Here is a 19,618-nt window from a genome sequence, read left to right on the forward strand (position 1 = left end):
TGACCTAGATTGTAAGGTTGCAAGGGAATATTTGTTGCACACAGGGAAACTGACCTGTACCTATGCTGCTCGTTGTGATGTGTTACTGAGGGAGGGTGTGAAAAGGAAGGCTAGCTTCTCCAACCATGACCCAGGCCTCTGGGCATTGCCTGTAACAGCAGCATGACTTGCTGACAGTTTCCAGCCTCCTTGCAACAGAATTAGTTTGTTTAACCCTTTAATACCTATCAAGAATCTTTATGGATTCACAGACTTTTACAGAACAATTCCCAAACTTATGTTATAATTAAGAAAAAGGTAAGTTGTTTCTTTTGGCAAAAGTAATAAAAAAGAAGTAATTCAAAGTACTCAGTTTTTGTTTTTGTTTTTTAAATTCTGGAAATACTTTTAGCAGCTAATCTAGATAAGCTCATCATGGTTTAATTTGCTTGGGACCTCTGAATTCAATGAAATAAAATAGAAGTTAAGAATATAAATAGTACAGATGATTGCATTAAAAACTTGTGCATGTGTTTTTTTAAATAAATTTTAGTGAGAATACCATATGATTTATGATCCCAACTGTTGCTTTGCCTCCCATGGATTTGTCACCCATTTTCCCCTGGTGACGGAGCCGCCAAAGATTACTCAAAGCCCATCTCTTCTGAGCAGTGAGAAGCCCCGAAAAGGGATTAATCTCCTGGAACCCTCAAGAGAGAGGCATTCCTTCCATTTGGGAAATTAACCCCAAATTGGGGTTTTCTTCTCACATTTATTCTCCAGACCAGGAAGTTACAGGAAGAGAACATAGGTGGGGATTTTGCTAAGTATAGTTTAACAAGTTTAACAGTAGAAGCTGGTAACATTCAGTAAAACAATTTCCATAATACAATTTTCAAGAAGTTAAGTTGATCCACCAACAAAAGCTTAATTTTAGCAAGCATTCTCTTCTTACAGCAATTTCCCAGTATCTTTACATATCAATCAGTAGCCTATCTGTCCTTTGAGTCAGCAACCTTGCTGTACTACAATTCTTTATCTTACAACAGAGACTAGCCTGAGGAAAGTTTCCTGTCCCCTGTGAGGTCAACATTTTATATGTACTTTTAAGAAGCTAGGCCAAACTGGAAACTGCAGGGCTTTGGAAAACCAGGCCCTGTGAAATACATTTGCTTTATGTATACTCCACACACAACAAATAATTTAAATCTAATGACATTTCCTAACAATAGTAAATATATTTTTTGTCATCCACTTTATTGACTTTTATTTAATTATTTTTAAATTAAAAAATATAAAACACCCAATAAGTTTAAAACTGAGCACTTATTACCCCAAATTTAATCCAATAGACTATTTCCAGAAATCATACCCTCCTTTGGAAGTTACATTATCCATTGCTGTTTGTTTAAATTTTATTCCTTGTGACTATTCACTAAAAAATTACCAGTCTTGAAATTATTTTTATAACTTTGCTTTTTATATTTTTATATATCCATTAAAGATATGTTTTAAAACATATCTTTCATTAGAGTTATATATCTAGGAATAATAGTATCTGATTAAGGTAATTATTAAATTTAATTTTTCTTCTGATTTTTAGAAAGGAAAATGCAAGCATCTCATTTTTCTTGCTGGAGGCTAATTAGATATCTTTAAATGTGAAAGAAGCAGGTGATTTATTTGTTTTCTGAGACAGCACCAACAAAGCAGAGATTGAAAGTAATAAACTAGGGATATATTTTTAAGACTTTCATCATTTGATTAGCAACATTATCTGGCGATATATTAATTTTAGAGGTGCAAAACCTATAAGCTTATCATAGGTCTATGTCTATGGGGTTAAGAACTCCAAGTGACTGAGTTGCATGTACTTTTTGAGTTCAAGTGATAAAAGATCCTGCTTTGGTTTGTCTTATCATAGTCAGGCTGCAGCTGTAAGGACTCTGAACATAATGCCTTTGGTAGCCTTAGTAGCCTCAAAACTACATTCATGACCCTTTCTCATGATTGCCAAGGTCATTTGTTACCACAGCTACCATTCAAGGGGATGGTCCCAAGTTGCATTCATTCACCTGATAAGGATCCTCACTTTTCTTTCCCTTGGGGGAAGTGCCAGAGAGCCATTTACTTGGGGAGTGGGTGGGGGTTGGAGATGACTGGGAAACCCAGCTCAGTGCTGCTGGAATCACACAGGGTCATATGCATCTTTCTAGGTCTGTCTAAGTTGAGAAAAGTTAGATCCAAGATTCCTTTGCTAACATTCCCATACTTAGAATTCCTTTATGGGTAAATTGTCATGTTCTGTGGAGGACAAGTAAATGATAAAACATTGGGTCTGTATTGTTAAGACTCCAGCATATACTGACTACATTGTCATTTTTGAAATTTCTGGTAAGGATCTTAATTTATAGTTATTTATTTAGCTAGGTTGTTTCTTTAAACCAGCCTAACAAAGACCTCCAGTCTAAAAACATTCACTTTTCTTATTACTTTTTTTGTTTTTACTGTAAAATATTTGAAAATACCTAAAATTATAATAGATATGATGCCATTCCAAACAATGAGAATGGATTTCTGTACAATATAGTCTTGGTTTAAAATGTTAATGTCTTTAGGAAAATGAGAAGGGAAGCCATGGACTGGGAGAAAATATTTGCAAAACAATAAAGGACTGGTATCTAAAATACAGAGAGAACTCTTAAAACTCAACAATAAGAAAACAAACAACCCAACTTAAAAATGGGCAAAAGATCTGAGGAAATACCTCACCAAATAAAATGTACAGATGGCAAATAAGTATGTGAAAAGATGTTCACCACCACATGTTATTAAGGGATTGCAAATTAAAACAACAATGAGATACCACGGCACACCTGTTAGAATGGCCAAAATCCAGAATACTGATAGCACCAAGTGTTGGTGAGGATGTGGAACAACAGGAACTCTCTCTCATTCCTTGCTGGTGATAATGTGAATTGTACGGTCACTTTGAAAGACAGTTCAGTGGTTTCTTACAAAGCTCTTATCTTAAACACTTGTAAATATTAAATACTTACATATTAAATATTTCGTTTAAATATACAAAATATTACCCTAGATTCTCTTACCATACAGTCCAGCAATCACGCACCTTGGTATTTTACCCAAATGAATTAAAAAGAGTTAAAAAATTGTCCACACAAGAACTTCACATAAATTTATTCATAATTGCCAAAGCTTGGAAACAAGCAAGATGTCCTTCTATAGGTGAATGGATAAACACACTGTGGTACAGCCATACAATGGAATATTATTTAGCAATACAAAGAAATGAGCTATTAAGCTACAAAAAGACGAAAAGACATGGAGGAACCTTAAATGCATGTTGCTAAGTGAAGGAAGTGAGTCTGAAAAGCCTACAGACCATATGATTCCAACTATAAGACACTCTGGAAAAGGCAAAAGTATGGAGACAATGAAAAGATCAGTGGTCGCCAGGGGTTCTGGAGGAGAGAACAATGAATAGGTGAAGCACAGAGAGTTTTTAGGGTAGTGAATCTATTCTGTATAATACTGTAATGGTGAATACATGTCATTATACATCCATCAAAACCTGTGGAACTACGACACAATTAGTGAATCTTAATGTAAACTGTGGACTTTAGTTAGTTAACAGTAATATATCAATATTCATTTGGTTGTTGAAAATATACCACACTAACATTAATATTAATAATTATTATTAACGATAGTGATATATTTTCTAATATTAATATTATTAATATAGATATTAATAGGAGAAAGTGTGGGGGAGGAAAGGGAGTACATAGGAGTTTCCTGCATTCTTTCTCACATAATTGTTCTGTAAACCTAAAAAAAAGTCAATCAATTAAAAAAAAGTTAATGTCTTATGTGAAACTCAAATGCACATACTTCATAGAATCAGTTATTTTATTAAAAAATAAATCTAACTGTAAATAAAACTTACTTTATGTGTTCTCCCTATATTAAAATAATGTTTACCTGGTCTGTGACATTTTTATTCACCATTTGATTGGTTATCTGAGTAGATTTAACTCTGTAGCTTTTTTTTGAGGAATGGGGGTGTAGGGGTCGAAGTTAGCACAATGTCTGCTCTTGTTCAACTATAAAGAGAGTGTTATACTGGGTATAAATTTTTTTATTTAAAAGATTAAATGTTTATCATTGAATAAATAAAATTGCTTAAGTGTTTGTTTCATACATAGAGTCAGAAGAACTGTAGACTTAGTACAGAAAATTCCTTTTTCCCTCTGTGGATTACTTTTCCATGGTGTTCTGGAGCCGTCATTGCCAGATGTGAAAATGCCTGTTTAAAAATAACAGTATTACTATTATACACAGGCTTTGGACTGTTTGCATCTTCCCTAAAAGCCTCATGTGTGGGGACAAATTATTGGCATTTCGAGGTCAAAATCAAATCTGGAAGTCAGGGCTTACTGTAAATAGAGAAACACAGGGGTGAAAATGAGAACTGTATATCTGACTGATTATTCTAAGAAAATAAATATCAAGACTTTTAGAACCTAGATGTAATTGAACACATTTCATTACATCCATTTAGAGACAATTTAAATACTTCCTAAAAGGAATGCTACTCTATAATTTAGTTTCTTGACATATTGTAATATAAAGAAAGTATATTTTGGAAATTAAATTAACCCATTTAAATGCACGCCATAATCTAAAATGGTTCCTGTTTATTAAAACCAGAGTATCACCTACTCTGATAAAAGTCTTTGGGAACTTTACCTCGTTATTGACAGTATGATGATAAATAACATTTCACGTAATATCTAATACTTTATTTCTCTTACTTGGAAAAAAAAAAGGGAATTAGAAAAGATTGAGGTTAGTATTGTATAAAAACAATTTTAAAGAAATTCTCAAGTGATGTTTCTATGTATAAAGAGTACTTTTAGTTGGAATTGGTTCACTGATGTTATGTGGTTCATTTCCAGGTCCTTCAACAGCTTTTAAATCATTGCAGGAAAAACAGAGATAAAGTCCTTCTCTTCTCCTTTTCCACCAAGGTGAGTTTCATCTGGAGAGTATTCTTGATTGCCCGGCCCTAACTTTTGAGGCATAAAGCATAAGGGACGTAACAGCTTACAGCCACATTTTCTGTTTTATCCACACAGTAGGAAATAGTAATGAGGTAAGCACCTTGAAGTTTTCAAACAGGCACGTACATTTCAGTTATGTCAGGGTTACTGTCAAATAGCAGACTTCAAGATAGATTCTACTTTCTGTTGATATTCTTGTTAATTATTAAAGTTCTCTTTAAGACATTTAAAATATTTTAGAACTTAGAAAATAGCACAAATAATGAAACATATTTACATAAATGATTTGAACAATGATTTTCTTTTTATTTGGTTTCAGTTTTTTAAAAAAATGAAAGGTTGATTTTTTAAAACAAAGGTTGCTGAACACTAAAGCCAGTTTCAGGATAATGAGAAGAAATATATGGGTCAGAAGTGAGAAAAATATTCATTACATTTGGAATTATAAGAGAGAAATTGCAAGCACCAATAATTAATCCTTACGGAATCTAATCTCTATAAAGTTATGAATCTTGTTAAGCCAAACATTTGTGTTTGCCCATCTCCATACCTTTCCTCTAGTTGCTCGATGTGCTGCAGCAATACTGCATGGCGTCTGGGCTTGATTACCGACGACTTGATGGAAGTACAAAACCAGAGGAAAGACTCAAGATCGTGAAGGAGTTCAACAGTACACAAGATGTTAACGTTTGCCTTGTCTCTACAATGTAAGAAAATAAAATTTGAAAACTTGATTTTTATCTAATTTTTTTATGATTTAGAGTAATTATCAAAACTATTACTCGATTAATTTTCAGTAGTTATTCTTATATTACTTTGTTATGTTTGGCTTTAAGGAGAAGCAGCAAAAATGCTATTAGTTATGACTAAAATAACAATATCCTAAGTTTTACCTTTTTTTTTTATTTCCTTTATCTTCACTGAGTTCCCCTTATAAGTCTGTGTTTCTATATTTATAAAGGTAATGATTTAAAAAATGGATGTTTCCTTTTAGCAGTTTGCTGTCATAGTACTTTGACTCATGTCTTGTGGTCAGAACAATCAAACTTCTTATTAATTGGATAAACAAAAATCATAGTAGCAGCGTTTTTCCAGCTGTGCTCAGCGAGCCCTCGAGAGCCCACTGGGCCTAGTGGGCCAGGCATTTCCTTCTTTTGAGGTGTTTTCCCTCTACTTTGTCTCAACCAGAGAAGCTCCACAGTCAGAGATTTTACAAAAGGTAAACTGGTCCTAATACTTCATTATGAATCTCTAATTAAAACCTCTTAAAGAATATACACACTTTAGAGAAAGAATTAAATCAACATAAACACCTAAGTAAGATTAATCCCTTTTTGGAGAGTAACAAATTCTTAACTTTTGACATCTTATATAAGAATTTTATAGATTTACTCCCACTGTCTTTCAAAAAGAATTCCAGAGGACTTTAAAAATAAATATATGTACATATACTAAGTAAAAATTAAATTGGAATAAAAATTAACTTAAAATGAGGAATAAAATATGTTTATGAATGAGCTACTACTGCTGAGCACTGAAATTATTCCTGAATTTCTGCAACTAAGGCAAAAGGAAAGAAGCTTTGGATTCTCATTTTCCTGTGAATGAATTCAAGAAGTTACTTCTTGCATGAATCTTTACATACAGAGCATTAAATGACATAGAATACTGTCTTCAATACTGTCTTTACGTTTTGTAAAAAAATAAGTGTTCTTAATTTTTAAATAATGTGTTACAAAATAATAAATGCATTAGATAACATTTCAAATACTATAGAAGCTATCGTGACAATAGTCTCTCACTTCTCTTCTACTCACCTCAGACCAATTTGCTGAGATCTGCCCATAAAGCTCCTAATTATCTCTTCAACTATGTCTGTCAGAGATGCCATTTAACCCATCCATTGAATTTTTAATTTTTAAAGACTGTATTTTTTATTTTTAGAAGTTCTGTTTGGTTTTTTCCAAATCTGCCTGATGATTTTACTTGTATTTTTGTTCTTGCTAATTTCTAGCCTTTCTTTTATTTCTTTAGTAATTTTAATCATACTTTTTAAAAAAAAATATCTTTTTGAGTGGCGTTTTTGCTCTATTAACTGCTGTACTTGGGGGTGCTAATCTTTCTATTTCTTGTTTCCTTCAGCTCTTGCTTATGGTAGATGGTTTCTTTACATGTTTTGTAATTTTTTAATTTCTTAATTTTGAGCTTATTTTCAGTGGTGCTTGTTTTTCTGTGCAGAAATCCTTTGAAGACTGGTTATAGGAGTTTTCCATTTGTGTGGTTTTGCTTTGACTTTTGCTAGGCATCCTAACAAAGGCAAGGGAACAAGTTTTAGGTTCCTATTTTTCTGTGACTGAATTCAAGGAGTAATTTATTTTTCATGAATCATTACATAAACAACCTTACATCATACAGTAAGTACATTCTTCAGCTACATTTTGCAAAAGATATAAGCTCAGTTTTTGTTTTGTTTTTCTCATTTTGAATGATTTATATTTAATTTCTATTGTAGCAGAAGCATTTTCACATTGGCTTAGCCATTATTTTTATAGAATACTAGGTCTTCATTATCTTTTAGTTTGTCAGCTTTATACAACTTGGAATCTCTATTATGAAAGATGAAGACTTAGTCTACTTTCACTGTTCTCTCCCCCTTTTCCTCACAGTGTTTACTATTTATTATTATTATTAGTCAATAAACTACTTTTGGAACTTTTTTTTTATTCAGGGTATTTTAACATTGTACATACTGTGGGGATGCAGTGTGTTGTTTCAGACTCGCTGTATGTACTGCACAGTGATTCATTTAGGGTAGATAGCGTAGTTTTGTGCCCCGTGGCCCACCACCTCTCCTCCTCCCCACTCCCTTCCCAGCCTCTGGTAACCATTGTTTTACTGTCTACTTCTATGAGAATGTCTTGTTTTTTTCTTTAGATTCTACATGTGAGTGACATCATGCGGTACTTGTCTTTTTGTGCCTAAATTTGCTTAACACAGTGGTTTCCTGCTCTATCCATGTTGCTGTGAATGAATGATAGGATATCATTTTTTTTATAGCTAAATAGTAGTCCATTGTGTATGTATACCACGGTTTTGTTATTTTAAGGACAGGCATATTTATTTGTTCAAATAACAAATATATAAACTGAATAACAAAATACTCTGTAGAAAGTAGGGCTTCAAATTCTCACAAAAACTGGGGATGTAAAACATTAAAATTTACATATTTCACTTTATAGTCTCTACACTTACTTGAAATATCTCTCTAAAGTGTTCCAAAAGCATGCAAATATCAAATTAATTTCAACAGAAGATGAATAAACTTTTCAAAGGCAAATTAATTTCTAAGCAAATCAACAAGTCCACTTAATAAAAAGAAATCAAGAACAGAAATTAAATATCTAAGTTTAGTAACATAAATTACATAAAAAAATCAGTAAAACAGAATATAAATACAAGGGCACTTCAAAAAGTTTGTGGAAAAATAGAATTGAAAGATAGTGGAAATCTTTCCATGAACTTTGTTTAAATTTTTCCTTTTTTTTTTTTTTTTTAAAAAAAGACTAAGATCATAGAAAATATATTTTCTGACCACAATAACAGAAGGAAATGTAGAAAATTCACAAAGTGTGGAAATTAAACAACACTCTCCTAAATAAACAATGGGTAAAAAATATCACAGGGAAATTAGAGAGTACTTTGAGATAAAGATCAAAGCACAACATATCAAAATTTATAGGATGCAGGGTTCATGCATTGCTTAGAGGAAGATTTATATATGTAAACACCTGTTCTAAAAATAAGAAAAATCTCAAATCAGTAAGGTGAGCTTCTACCTTAAGAAAATTGAAAACATAGAGCAAACTGAAACAAAGGCAAATATCAGTAAGAAATAACAAAGATTACAACAGAAATACATGAAAGAGGGAATTTTTAAAAAATAGAGAAAAATCAACAAAACCAAAAGTTGTTTTTTTAAAAAGATCAACAAAATTTGCAAACCTTTGTCTAGACTGACCAAGAAAATAGAAGACCAAAATTACTAAAATTGGAAATAAAGTAGGGAAATTATTACACTGTCACTATGGCTTTTTGTGGTGGTAAGATTTAGTTTCTTTCTCTTTCTTGTCTATGTTTTTGTTCTACCAGTGGGTTTTGTTCTTTCTTGTGTGTTCATGGTAGTGATTATCATTTTTTGGATTCCAGAAGCAGGACTTCCTTAAGGATTTCTTGTAGGGCTGGTCATGTGGTAGGAGACTCCCACAGCTTTTGTTTGTCTGGAAAATATACTATTTTTCCCTCATTTCTGAAGGATAGCCTTGCTGGGTATAGTATTCTTGGCTGGTGTTTATTTCTTTTAGTATTTTGAATATATCATCCCATTTACTTCTGACATGTAGAGTTTCTGTTGACAACTCTGCTGTTAATCAGATAGGGTCTCCCTTGTAGGTGGCTTGGCACTTCTCTCTTGCTTCTTTTAAGATTCTCTCTTTGTCTTTGAGCTTTACCAGTTTGACCATGATGTGTCTTGAAGAGGACTTTTGGGGGTTGAATCTGTTTGGGGGTCTTTGAGCCTCATGGATCTGAAGGTCCGTGTCTCTGCCTATACCTGGGAAGTTTTCTGTGATTATTTCATTGAATAGGTTTTCTATGCCTTTTCCGTCCCTGTCCCCTTCTGGAACACCCATGATTCAAATGTTTGTGTGCTTAAGGTCATCTGCTAGCTCTCTTAGATTTTCTTCATTTTAAAAAAATTCTTTTTTCCCTTTTTTGTCTGCCTGGGTTATTTTGAAGACTGTCTTCAAGCTCAGAAATTCTTTCTTCTGCTTGTTCTAGCCTGCTGCTTAAGCTGTCAATTGTGTTTTTTATTTCATTGAGTGAATCTTTCAATTCCAGGAGTTCTGTTACATTCTTTTTTAAGGTATTAATCTCTTTGTGAATTTCCTTCTTCATATCCTGTATTTTTTTTCTCATTTCATTATGTTATCTGAGTCTTCTCATATCTGTTAGTTTCCTTAAGATTGTTGCTTGGAATTCCTTCTGCGTTATTTCCAGGATTTCCTGCTCTATAGGGTCTGGTATTTGACAATTAATGTATATTTTGGTGGTGTTATATTTTCTTGGGTTTTTGTATTTCTAGTATGTCTACATTGATGTCCGGTCATCTGGTAGAGCAGTTGTTTCTTCTGTTATTCTGGAGTGGGCTTTGAGGAGAGAGATGTCCTTTTCTTTTTCTGGTCTCTGCTGGTGATTCTCCTTGTGTCAAAACAGCCAAGTGTCTGGTGGGCTGTGTGGCTGCTGCTGTGGCATCGAGCCACTTTTTCAGCAGCCGTGGCTGTAGCAGTTCATGGAAGTGGTGCTTTCAGTGAGCCTGCTTCTGGGTGGAGAGGGCTGTGGTCTCAGTTCCTTGCTCCAGACCCTGGGCGTGCTCTCTTGCCTGTTTCCTGGTAGACGGGGGCTCACATCACAGGGTTTTTATTTGTTTTATCCATTCATCTGTTGATGGACATTTAGATTGATTCCATCTCTTGGCAATGAACATGGGAGTGCAGGTGTATTTTTGACATATTGATTTCATTTCCTTTGGGTATATACCCAGTAGTGGAGTAGCGGGGTTGTAAGGTAGATGCATTTTAGTTCTCTGAGGAACTTCCATACTGTTTTCTACAATGGCCATACTCAATTTACATTCCCACCAACAATGTAGGATTTCCTTTTTCTCTGCATCATCACCAGCATTTGTTAGTTTTTATCTTGTTGATAATAGCCATTCTAACTGGAGTGAGATGATATCACATTGTGGTTTTAATATGCATTTTCCTGATGATTAGTGATGTTCAGAGTTTTTCATGTGCCTGTTGGCCATTTATATGTCTTCTTCTGAGAAATGTCTGTTCGGGACCTTTCCCTGTTTTTTAATTGGGTGATTTGTTTTTTTAGTGTTGAGTTGTTTGAGTTCTTTATATATTCTTGATATCATCCCCTTGTCTGATGTGTAGTTTGCAAACACTTTCTTCCATTCTGAAGGCTCTCTCTTCACTTTGTTGATAGTGTCCCTTGCTGTGCAGAAGCTTTTTAGATTGATGTATCCCATTTGTCTATTTTTGCTTTAGTTGTCTGTGCCTTTGTAGTCTCATTCAAAAAAGTGCTTCCCAGAATTCCGGTCAAGATGGTGGAATAGATGGCCCCCAGCATCACTCCCTCCCACAAATCAACCAATTTACAACTATAAAAATGTAACATCAGCCAAGCTGGGGCTGCTGGAGCTTAGAGAAAGAGGTGGAAAGACCTATGGAGTTTGTGAAGGTAGGAGAAACCACAATGAGAGAAAGAAAAAACTGCTCGGAGTGTTTTGGGCTGTGGCTGCTTTAATGCTGGACCTGCTCAGCACTTGGAGCAGGAGCCGGCAGAAGCCACAGCTGTGCCCTTCAAATGGAGTTACTTGGAGGCAGCAGGGAAGAAGAGGGCCTTGGTGGCCCCTAGGACAGCAAGACCACTACTAGGATTCCCGTGGACCCACACAGGAGCAAAAAGCCAGAACAGCTGAAAAAGGGGAGCCATTCAGAAGCCAGTGAGTCAACGTAAGGGACTGAAGCAGGGCCCGTCCCATGGGAAGTGTTTGGAGTACAGGTGGTGGGGGAGACAGGCCCACTGAAAGAACGCTGGGACACAGCAAGGATAGCCGATCCGCCCCCAATCAGTGCAGGACCACTCAGGGGAGACTGGTTGGGAATGCATAATTGCATGGGGTGTAGTTTGATGAAAAAAAACCCAGGCCTTCTTTGTTTGTACACAACCCAGTTGCTCTAGGTCTCTGGAGAGCCAGAAATACCTGTAAGGTCAGCCATTCAACCCTGAGCTGCACAAAAAGCCTTCCCTAGGGAAACAGCAGCAAAGCAGCAATTTAGCTCAACAACACAGCTCAAGTACTGTTTCCCGCAGGAAGTTCCCTCATGTTAGAAGTAAGCAAAGAACAAAAAATTAGTTCTGGCACCTGCATACCACCAGTGCCTTGAGGCCCGCCAGGGAATATGAATATGGAGCTGGGGACAGGACCCCCGCCAACAACCACTCACACTGCCAGTGCCTTGGGGCCCACCCAGAGGCCCAGGATATGGAGCCAGGGACCGAATCCCCCTCCCACAACTAGGCACACCATACCAGTGCCTCAGGGCCCACCCAGGGACCTGAGGCACGAAGAAGAGGACCAGACACCCCCCACACAACCAGGCTCATGATGCCAGCACCTTGGGGCCCACCCAGGGACCTGACGTATGGATCTGGGGACCAGACCCCCCCCCCCCCAACCAGGCACACCACACCAGTGCCTCAGGGCCTGCCCGGAGACTCGAGGCATGAAGAAGAGGACTGGACCCCCCCCTCCCACAACCAACCACACCATGCCAGTGCCTTGGGGATCCGAGGCATGGAGCCAGGGACCAGACTGTGCACGAGCATTGCCTTCCTGGGGACCTCAGGTATGGAGCCGGGGGCCAGATCCCCCTCCCACAACCAGGCACACCATGCCAGTGCCTCAGGGCCCACCTGGGGACCTGAGTCATGAGAAGGGGACTGGACCCCCCTCCCATAACCAGGCACACTGCACCAGCACCTCAGGGCCCACCCTGGGACATGAGGCATGGATCCAGAGACTAGACCCTCTGCCCACAACCAGGCACACCACCAAGCACCAAAGAGCATGCCAAAAACATCACCTCCATGTGGGTGGCCCACCACAGCCACCACAAAAACCATGGCTGCCACAAAAGTGGCTAGACACCACAACCACCACACAGATGGTCCACCAGCCACTGGAGTGCATTGATAGAACAAGAGTCACCAGCAGAGATAAGGAAAAGAAGAGGATGTCTCTCTCCACAAAGCCCATTGCAGAGTGACAGAAGAAGCATCTGCTCTATGATAATATTGGGGACCTGATCACACCTCTCAGCATTGGACAGATCATCTAGGCAACAAATCAACAGAGTAACCATTATTCTTTCAGAAGGAGAGAAGAAATTGAGGGTAATTAGAGGGGGGAGGGGGAGAGAGAGGAAGATGGGGAGAAATTGGACAAGGGGCATAAAGAATAATTGTGATTTTCATATCAATATATGTGCTAGTAATATTGATTTGATCAACATATCTCAATGTTGAACCCCCAAAATATGTATAATCAATTTTGACTCAATAAAATTTTTTTTTAAAAAAAGTGCTTCCCACTCCCATTTCGTGTAGCATTTACCCTATGTTTTCTCCTAAAAGCTTCATAGTTTGGGGTCTTAAATTTAGGTCTTCAATCATTTTGACTTGATTTTTGTGTATGGTGAGAGATATAGGGGTCTAGTTTTAATCTTCTACATGTGGATATCCAGTTTTCTCAGCACCAATTATTGAAGAGTCTGTCCTTTCCCTATTGTATATTTTTGGCAACTTTGATGAAAATCATTTGGCTGTAAGTGTGTAGATTTATTTGGGGGCTCTCTATTCTATTCTGTTGGTCAATTTGTCTGTTTTTATGCCAGTACCATGCTGTTATGGGTATTATAGCTTTATAATATATTTTGAAACCAGGAAGTGTGATACTTCCAACTTTGCTGTTTTTTGTTCAAGATTGCTTTAGCTATGTAGGGTCTTTTGTGTTTCCATACAGATTTTAAGATCTTTTCTTCTTTTTCTAGAAGAATTCCATTGGTATTTTGATAGGGATTGTGTTGAATGTGTAGATTGCTTTGGATAATATGGAATTTTGATTATGTTAATTATTCTGACCCATGAACCTGGGGTATTTTGCCATTCATTTTTGTCCTCTTTAATTTTTTCACCAATGTTTTGTAGTTTACATTGTAGAGGTCTTTCATCTCCTTGGTTAAATTTACTCCTATTTCATTTTTTTGGTAGCTATTATGAATGAGATTACTTTCTTGACTTCTTCTTTGGATATTTTGTTATTGATATATGGGAAAGCTGCTGATTTTCATGTGTTGGTTTTGTATCCTGGCATTGCACTGAATTCACTTATTTTAGTAATTTTTTGGTGGAATCTTTAGGGTTTTCTATGCATTTGATCATGTCATCTGCAAACAGGGATAGTTTGACTTTTTCTTTTCTAAGTTGAATGCCCTTTATTGCTTTCTCTTGCCTTTTTGTGCCAGCTTGAACTTCCAGTACTGAGTTGAATAAGAGAGGGGAAAGTGGGCATCCTTGTCTTCTTCCAGATCTTAGAGGAAAAGCCTCCAATTTTTGTCCATGCAGTATGATAATAGCTGTTGGTTTGTCACATATGGCCTTTATTGTGTTGAGGTACATTCCTTCTAAACCTAATTTGTTGAGTGTATCATGAAGGGGTGTAGGATTTTATCATGCACTTTTTCTGTGTCTATTGAAATGATCATATGTTTTCTTCCCTTCATTCTGTTGATGTTATATATCACATTTATAGATTTGCATATGTTGAGCCACTTGAATCCCACTTGATGATGGTGAATGATCTTTTTAATATGTTTTTGGATTATTTTTGCTAGTATTTTGTTGAGGATCTTCACGTCTGTGCTCATTAGGGATACTGGTCTGTAGTGTTCTTTTATTGTGTCTTTTTCTCGTTTTGGTATGAGGGTAGTTCTGACCTTGTAGAATGAATTTGGAAATATTCCCTGCTTTTCAATTTTTTGGAAGAGTTTGAGAAGAATTGGTATTAGTTCTTCTTAAAATGTTTGGTAGAATTTAGTAGTGAAGCCACCTGGTCCTGGAGTTTTCATTGTTGGAAGACTTTTTATTACTGCCTCAATCTCATTATTCATTATTGGTCTGTTTAGATTTTCTTGTTCTTCATGATTAAACTTTGGTAAGTTGTATGTGTCCAGGAATTTATCCACTTTTTTTAGGTTGTCCAGTTTGTTCACTTACAGTTTTTTGTAGTAGTCTCTTATGATCCTTTGTATTTCTGTTATCGGTTGTAATGTCTCCTTTTTCGTTTCTGATTTTATTTACTCGAGTCTTCTCTTTTTTTATTTGTTAGTGTAGCAAAAGGTTTAACAATTTTGTTTACTGTTTCAGAAAATGAGATCTTTGTTTCATTGCTCTTTTGTTTTGTTTTTTAAATCTCTAATTCATTTATTTCAGCTCGATCTGTGTTATTTCTTTCTTTCTACTGATTTGGGGTTTGGTTTGCTCTTATTTTTCTAGCTCCTTGGATTGTAATGTTAAGTTGTTTATTTGAAGTCTTTCTTCTTTTTTAATGTAGGCATTTATTACTATAAATTTCCCTCTTAAGACTCCTTTTGCTGTATCCCATAGGTTCTAGTATGTTGTGTTTTCATTTTTATTTGTCTCTAGGAACTTTTTAATTTCCTTTTTGATTTCTTGTTTGACTCATTCATTGTTTAGGAGTATGTCGTTTCATTTCCATGTGTTTGAACAGTTTCCGGTGTCCCTTTTGTTGCTGTTTTCTAGTTTTATTACATTGTGGTCAGACAAGGTTGTTGATATGATTTCAGTTTTTAAAAATTTGTTGAAACTTGTTTTGCATCCTGACATATGGTCTGTTCTAGAGAATGTTTCATGTGCTGCTGAGAAGAATGTGTATTCTGCAGCTATTGGATGAAATGTTCTATACATGTCTGTTAGGTCCAGCTGGCCTGTAGTAGAGATTAATTCTGATGGTTCTCGGTTAATTTTCTGTCCGGATGATCTGTCCTTTGCTGAAAGTGGGGGTATTAAAGTAGGGAAACTTCCTGTGGGGACCAGACCTTGTGCTCTGTGCTTGCCCTAAATTGCTAATTTGCTACTTATTCTGTGGGGAAGGCTTTTTGTGTGGACCATTAGTCACTTCTGGGTCTGGATTGTGTGGAATTTCCAGCTGGGACTGAGTCTTTCCTGCAGATTATGCCTACTACAGTTCTATCATCCTGACCAATTTCCACTGAGACCAGCTGCACACACTGTGCCCAGTGTTTCCCCTGCAGACTAGCATTTCCTCTGCACTCCCACTGCTTCCTATGGGGCAGGCTTTGTACATGCTCCTCATGATAACTCACTGGCCTCTGGGTGGCTCCTTTCTCCAGTTGGCTGCAGCTGCTGACTCCTATGTAGGCCCAGTGGAACCCTGCCAGTGGTCTTTTTGGCCTATGGGCTGATATGGTGCACTCCAAAGCCCTCCTCTCCCTGCAGATTCCAAGCAAGTTAGCACGAAGGATGCTACTGTGGCTTTTGAAAGCTTCTGGAAGCTGATCCATGTGCTGCAGGTACTCTCTACCCTGTTGCAGGATGATTCAGAAGCCACTGGGGCTCAGAACAATTTGAGCCATCTCTACTCCCTCTTGCTGTGGCCTCTTGTGCCTTTATGAATTTCATGGGTCTCTCCTCTTCCCCCAGCCCTAGCAGTCACATGTTGGCAGCCTTTGCTTTTTAATAGTTGTAAATTGCTTGTGGGAGAGAGCAGTGCTGGGAATCATGTATTCTGCCATCTTGATCTACTTTTGGGACTTTAAATCTCTGCTCTTCTACACTGGATCCATTTTTCCTGGATTCCATGCCATCATCATTCTTGGTTTGCTTGTTTTACTGATAAAATTTCAATTTTTAATGTTTAGTTCAGCAACTTTCTAGTTGATTTTGTAAACATTGTCTAATACTTGGCCATGTAGTACTAAGATAACTTCTCTGAATGTTCATGATCTTTTGGCCAGTTCAAGGAGAATAGTCTTAACATCAATGTCAAATAAGTTCTCTTTCCTAACACTTCATCCATTGTTTTATGTTTGCACAGTTCAGTTCACTTCATATTTTAATTATGACTTCATTACTCACCTTTTCCCTTTGGTGTAATTTTTCCCTTTATAACAATCCTCAATATATTAGTAATTGTTACCCACACTTTCTCTTCCGTTGAGTCTTCTATTTCCTGAAGACCTTCCTCCTGAAACTTTTGATCCTCTGGTTTAAATCTGGATTAGCTGTTTTACAGGCTTGATAAGAATTATCATCTTGAAGCTTTCTTTGACTGCTTTTCTGTATTGGGGCTTTTTCCTGGATTCTATGTCATCTTCATTCTTGGTTTCTCCCTTGTTTTCTTGGAAAATATTCTCAAGAAACTTTGTAAGCCAGGATGTACAGAAAATAGACTTTCTGCATCCTTGAACATCAGAAATGTCTTTTATGTGCCCTCTCACTGAATTGATACTTTGGACAACTATAGGATTCTAGATTTTTAAAAATCATTTCCTCTCAGATCTTTGAAGGCATTGCGGTGTTGTTTTCTGGTATTTAGTATTGCTAAATAGATGTCCGAGGCCTATCCAATTCTCATTCCTCTTTGGGAACTCATAAGAGTTTTACTTCACCTTTGGTGTGTGAAATTTCAAGTTGATATTTGAGTCTTAGTGTGGGTCTTTGTTCATTTATTGTGCCAGGTACAGTCAGAAGAGGTGTATTCTTTTTAAACTCTGGAACATGAACTTTTATTTCTTTAACAAAGGCTTCCTTTTTTTCATTTTCTCTGGTCTCTCTCTCTTGCATGTCAGGTTGCCAGATTTTAGAACTCCTATACTGTTTCAATAAATCTTTGAACTTTTCTCTCATACTTCGCATATTGTCTTGTTCTATGTTTTGAAAAATATTTTCTAACCTTATTGATTATTTTACTTGAAATAATCACATTTTTATTTTTTTAAGTTGCAAACATGTATGTTTATTTAGAAAAAGAAATCACAACAAATTACAAATTTTTAAAAGCTGACAAATGCCACAAAAATAACAAAAACCACCAAACTACTGTTATTGTCATTGGTTTCTTTTTAAGTTATTAATTTTATTTTTTATTGAAACATAATTGATAGTACATATCTGTGGGGTACAGAGTTGAATATCAATATCTGTGCGCAAATTGTGATGCAAAAATAAAGATAATTAGTATATTCAATATTATACAATGTAATCATTTTTCATTGCCCTTTACCAATTCCTCCCTTACCCCACCCCCTTCCCACCTCTGGTAACCTCAGTTCTTTTGTCTCCTGTTGAAAGTTCAACATATTATTATAATTGTTCTTTCTTTCTTTTTTCTTTCTTTCTTTCTTTTGCTCTCAATTATGAGTGATGACATGATATTTCTTTTTCTGTGCTTGGCTTATTTCACTTAATATAATTTTCTCTAAGTTCATCCATGTTGCTGATAGTGTCAGAATTTCATTCCTTTTTATGGCAGAGTGTTATTACATTGAGCATATATACCACATTTTCCTTATTTGGTCATCCCTTGATGGACATTTAGGGTGGTTCCAACTCTCGGCAACTGTAAGTAGAGCTGCAATAAACATGGGAGTGCAAGTATCCCTTCAACTTGATTATTTCCATTCCTTTGGGTATATACCCAGCAGTGGGATTGATGGATCATATGGCAGTTCATATGTAGTTGTTTGAGGAACCTCCATACTGCTTTCCATGATGGCTGCAATAATTTACAGTCCCACCAACAGTGTAGGAGTAGTCCCCTTTCTCTGATCCTCGCCAGCATTTGTTATTATCTGTCTTTTTATCTAGGCAGTCTAAATAGGGTGAGATGATATCGCAGTGTGGTTTTGAATTGTGTTTCCCTGATGCTTAGTGATGTTGAATATTTTTTCAGTGTTCTGTTGGCCATTTGTATATCTTCCTTTGAGAAGTGACTATTGAGCTTTTGTCCATTTTTTAATTGGGTTACTTGGTTTTTTTTACTGTTAAGTTGTTTGAGTTCCTTGTATATTCTGGATATTAATCTCTTGTCAGATGCATAGTTTACAAATATTTTCTCCCATTCTGTAGGTTGTCTTTCAGCTCTGTTAATTGTTTTGTTTGTTTGTTTGTTTGTTTGTTTTTGCTGTGCAGAAGCTTTTTGGTTTGACATAATCCCGTTTGTTTATGTTTTCTTTTGTTGCATGGAGTCTTTTGGAATCTTCATAAAGTCTTTGCCTGGTCCTACTTCTGAAAGTGTTCTCCTATGTTTTCATTTAGGAATTTTATAGTTTCAAGTCTTATATTTAAGTTTTTAATCCACTTCGAGTTGATTTTGGTATATTGTAAGAGGTACAGGTCTAGTTTCATTTTTCTACATGTGGATGTCCAGTTTTCCCAGCACCATTTATTGAAGAGGCAATCTTTCCCCAATGTATGTTCTTGGTGCCTTTGTTGAAGATCACTTGGCTGTAAGTGGACTGATTTCTGGATCTCTATTCTGCTCCATTGGTCTGAGTGTCTGTTTTTATGCCAATACCATGCTGATTTGCTTACTATAGCTTTGTAGGATAATTTGAAGTCAGGTAGTGTAATGCCTCCACCTTTGGTTTTTTTTGCTCAGGAGTGCTTTGACTATTCAGATTCTTTTATTGATCCATATGAACGTTAGGATTTTTTTCTATTTCTGTGAAGATTGTCATCGGTATTTTGATGGGGATTGCGTTGAATCTGTAGATCTCTTTCAGGAGTATGGACATTTTCACGATGTTAAGTGTTCCAATCCAAGAGCATGGAATATCTTTTCATCTTTTCGTGTCCTCTTTAATTTCTTTAAGCAGTGA

At 36.3% G+C, this 19,618-nt stretch overlaps 1 protein-coding gene across 8 annotated transcripts in view; it reads left to right on the plus strand.

Moving 5' to 3' along the window:
* Nucleotides 1-19,618, plus strand: part of ERCC6L2 (ERCC excision repair 6 like 2) — a 158,226-nt gene that overhangs the window by 47,625 nt on the left and 90,983 nt on the right. For all 8 annotated transcript variants that reach the window (XM_063109443.1, XM_063109445.1, XM_063109448.1 and 5 more), the window contains 2 exons: nucleotides 4,962-5,033; nucleotides 5,628-5,773. In XM_063109443.1, coding sequence (XP_062965513.1) covers nucleotides 4,962-5,033; nucleotides 5,628-5,773 — 218 coding nt within the window. The remainder of the gene's footprint in view (nucleotides 1-4,961; nucleotides 5,034-5,627; nucleotides 5,774-19,618) is intronic.

The sequence above is a fragment of the Cynocephalus volans genome, chromosome 10, assembly GCF_027409185.1.
Source record: "Cynocephalus volans isolate mCynVol1 chromosome 10, mCynVol1.pri, whole genome shotgun sequence".
Lineage (NCBI taxonomy): Eukaryota > Metazoa > Chordata > Mammalia > Dermoptera > Cynocephalidae > Cynocephalus > Cynocephalus volans.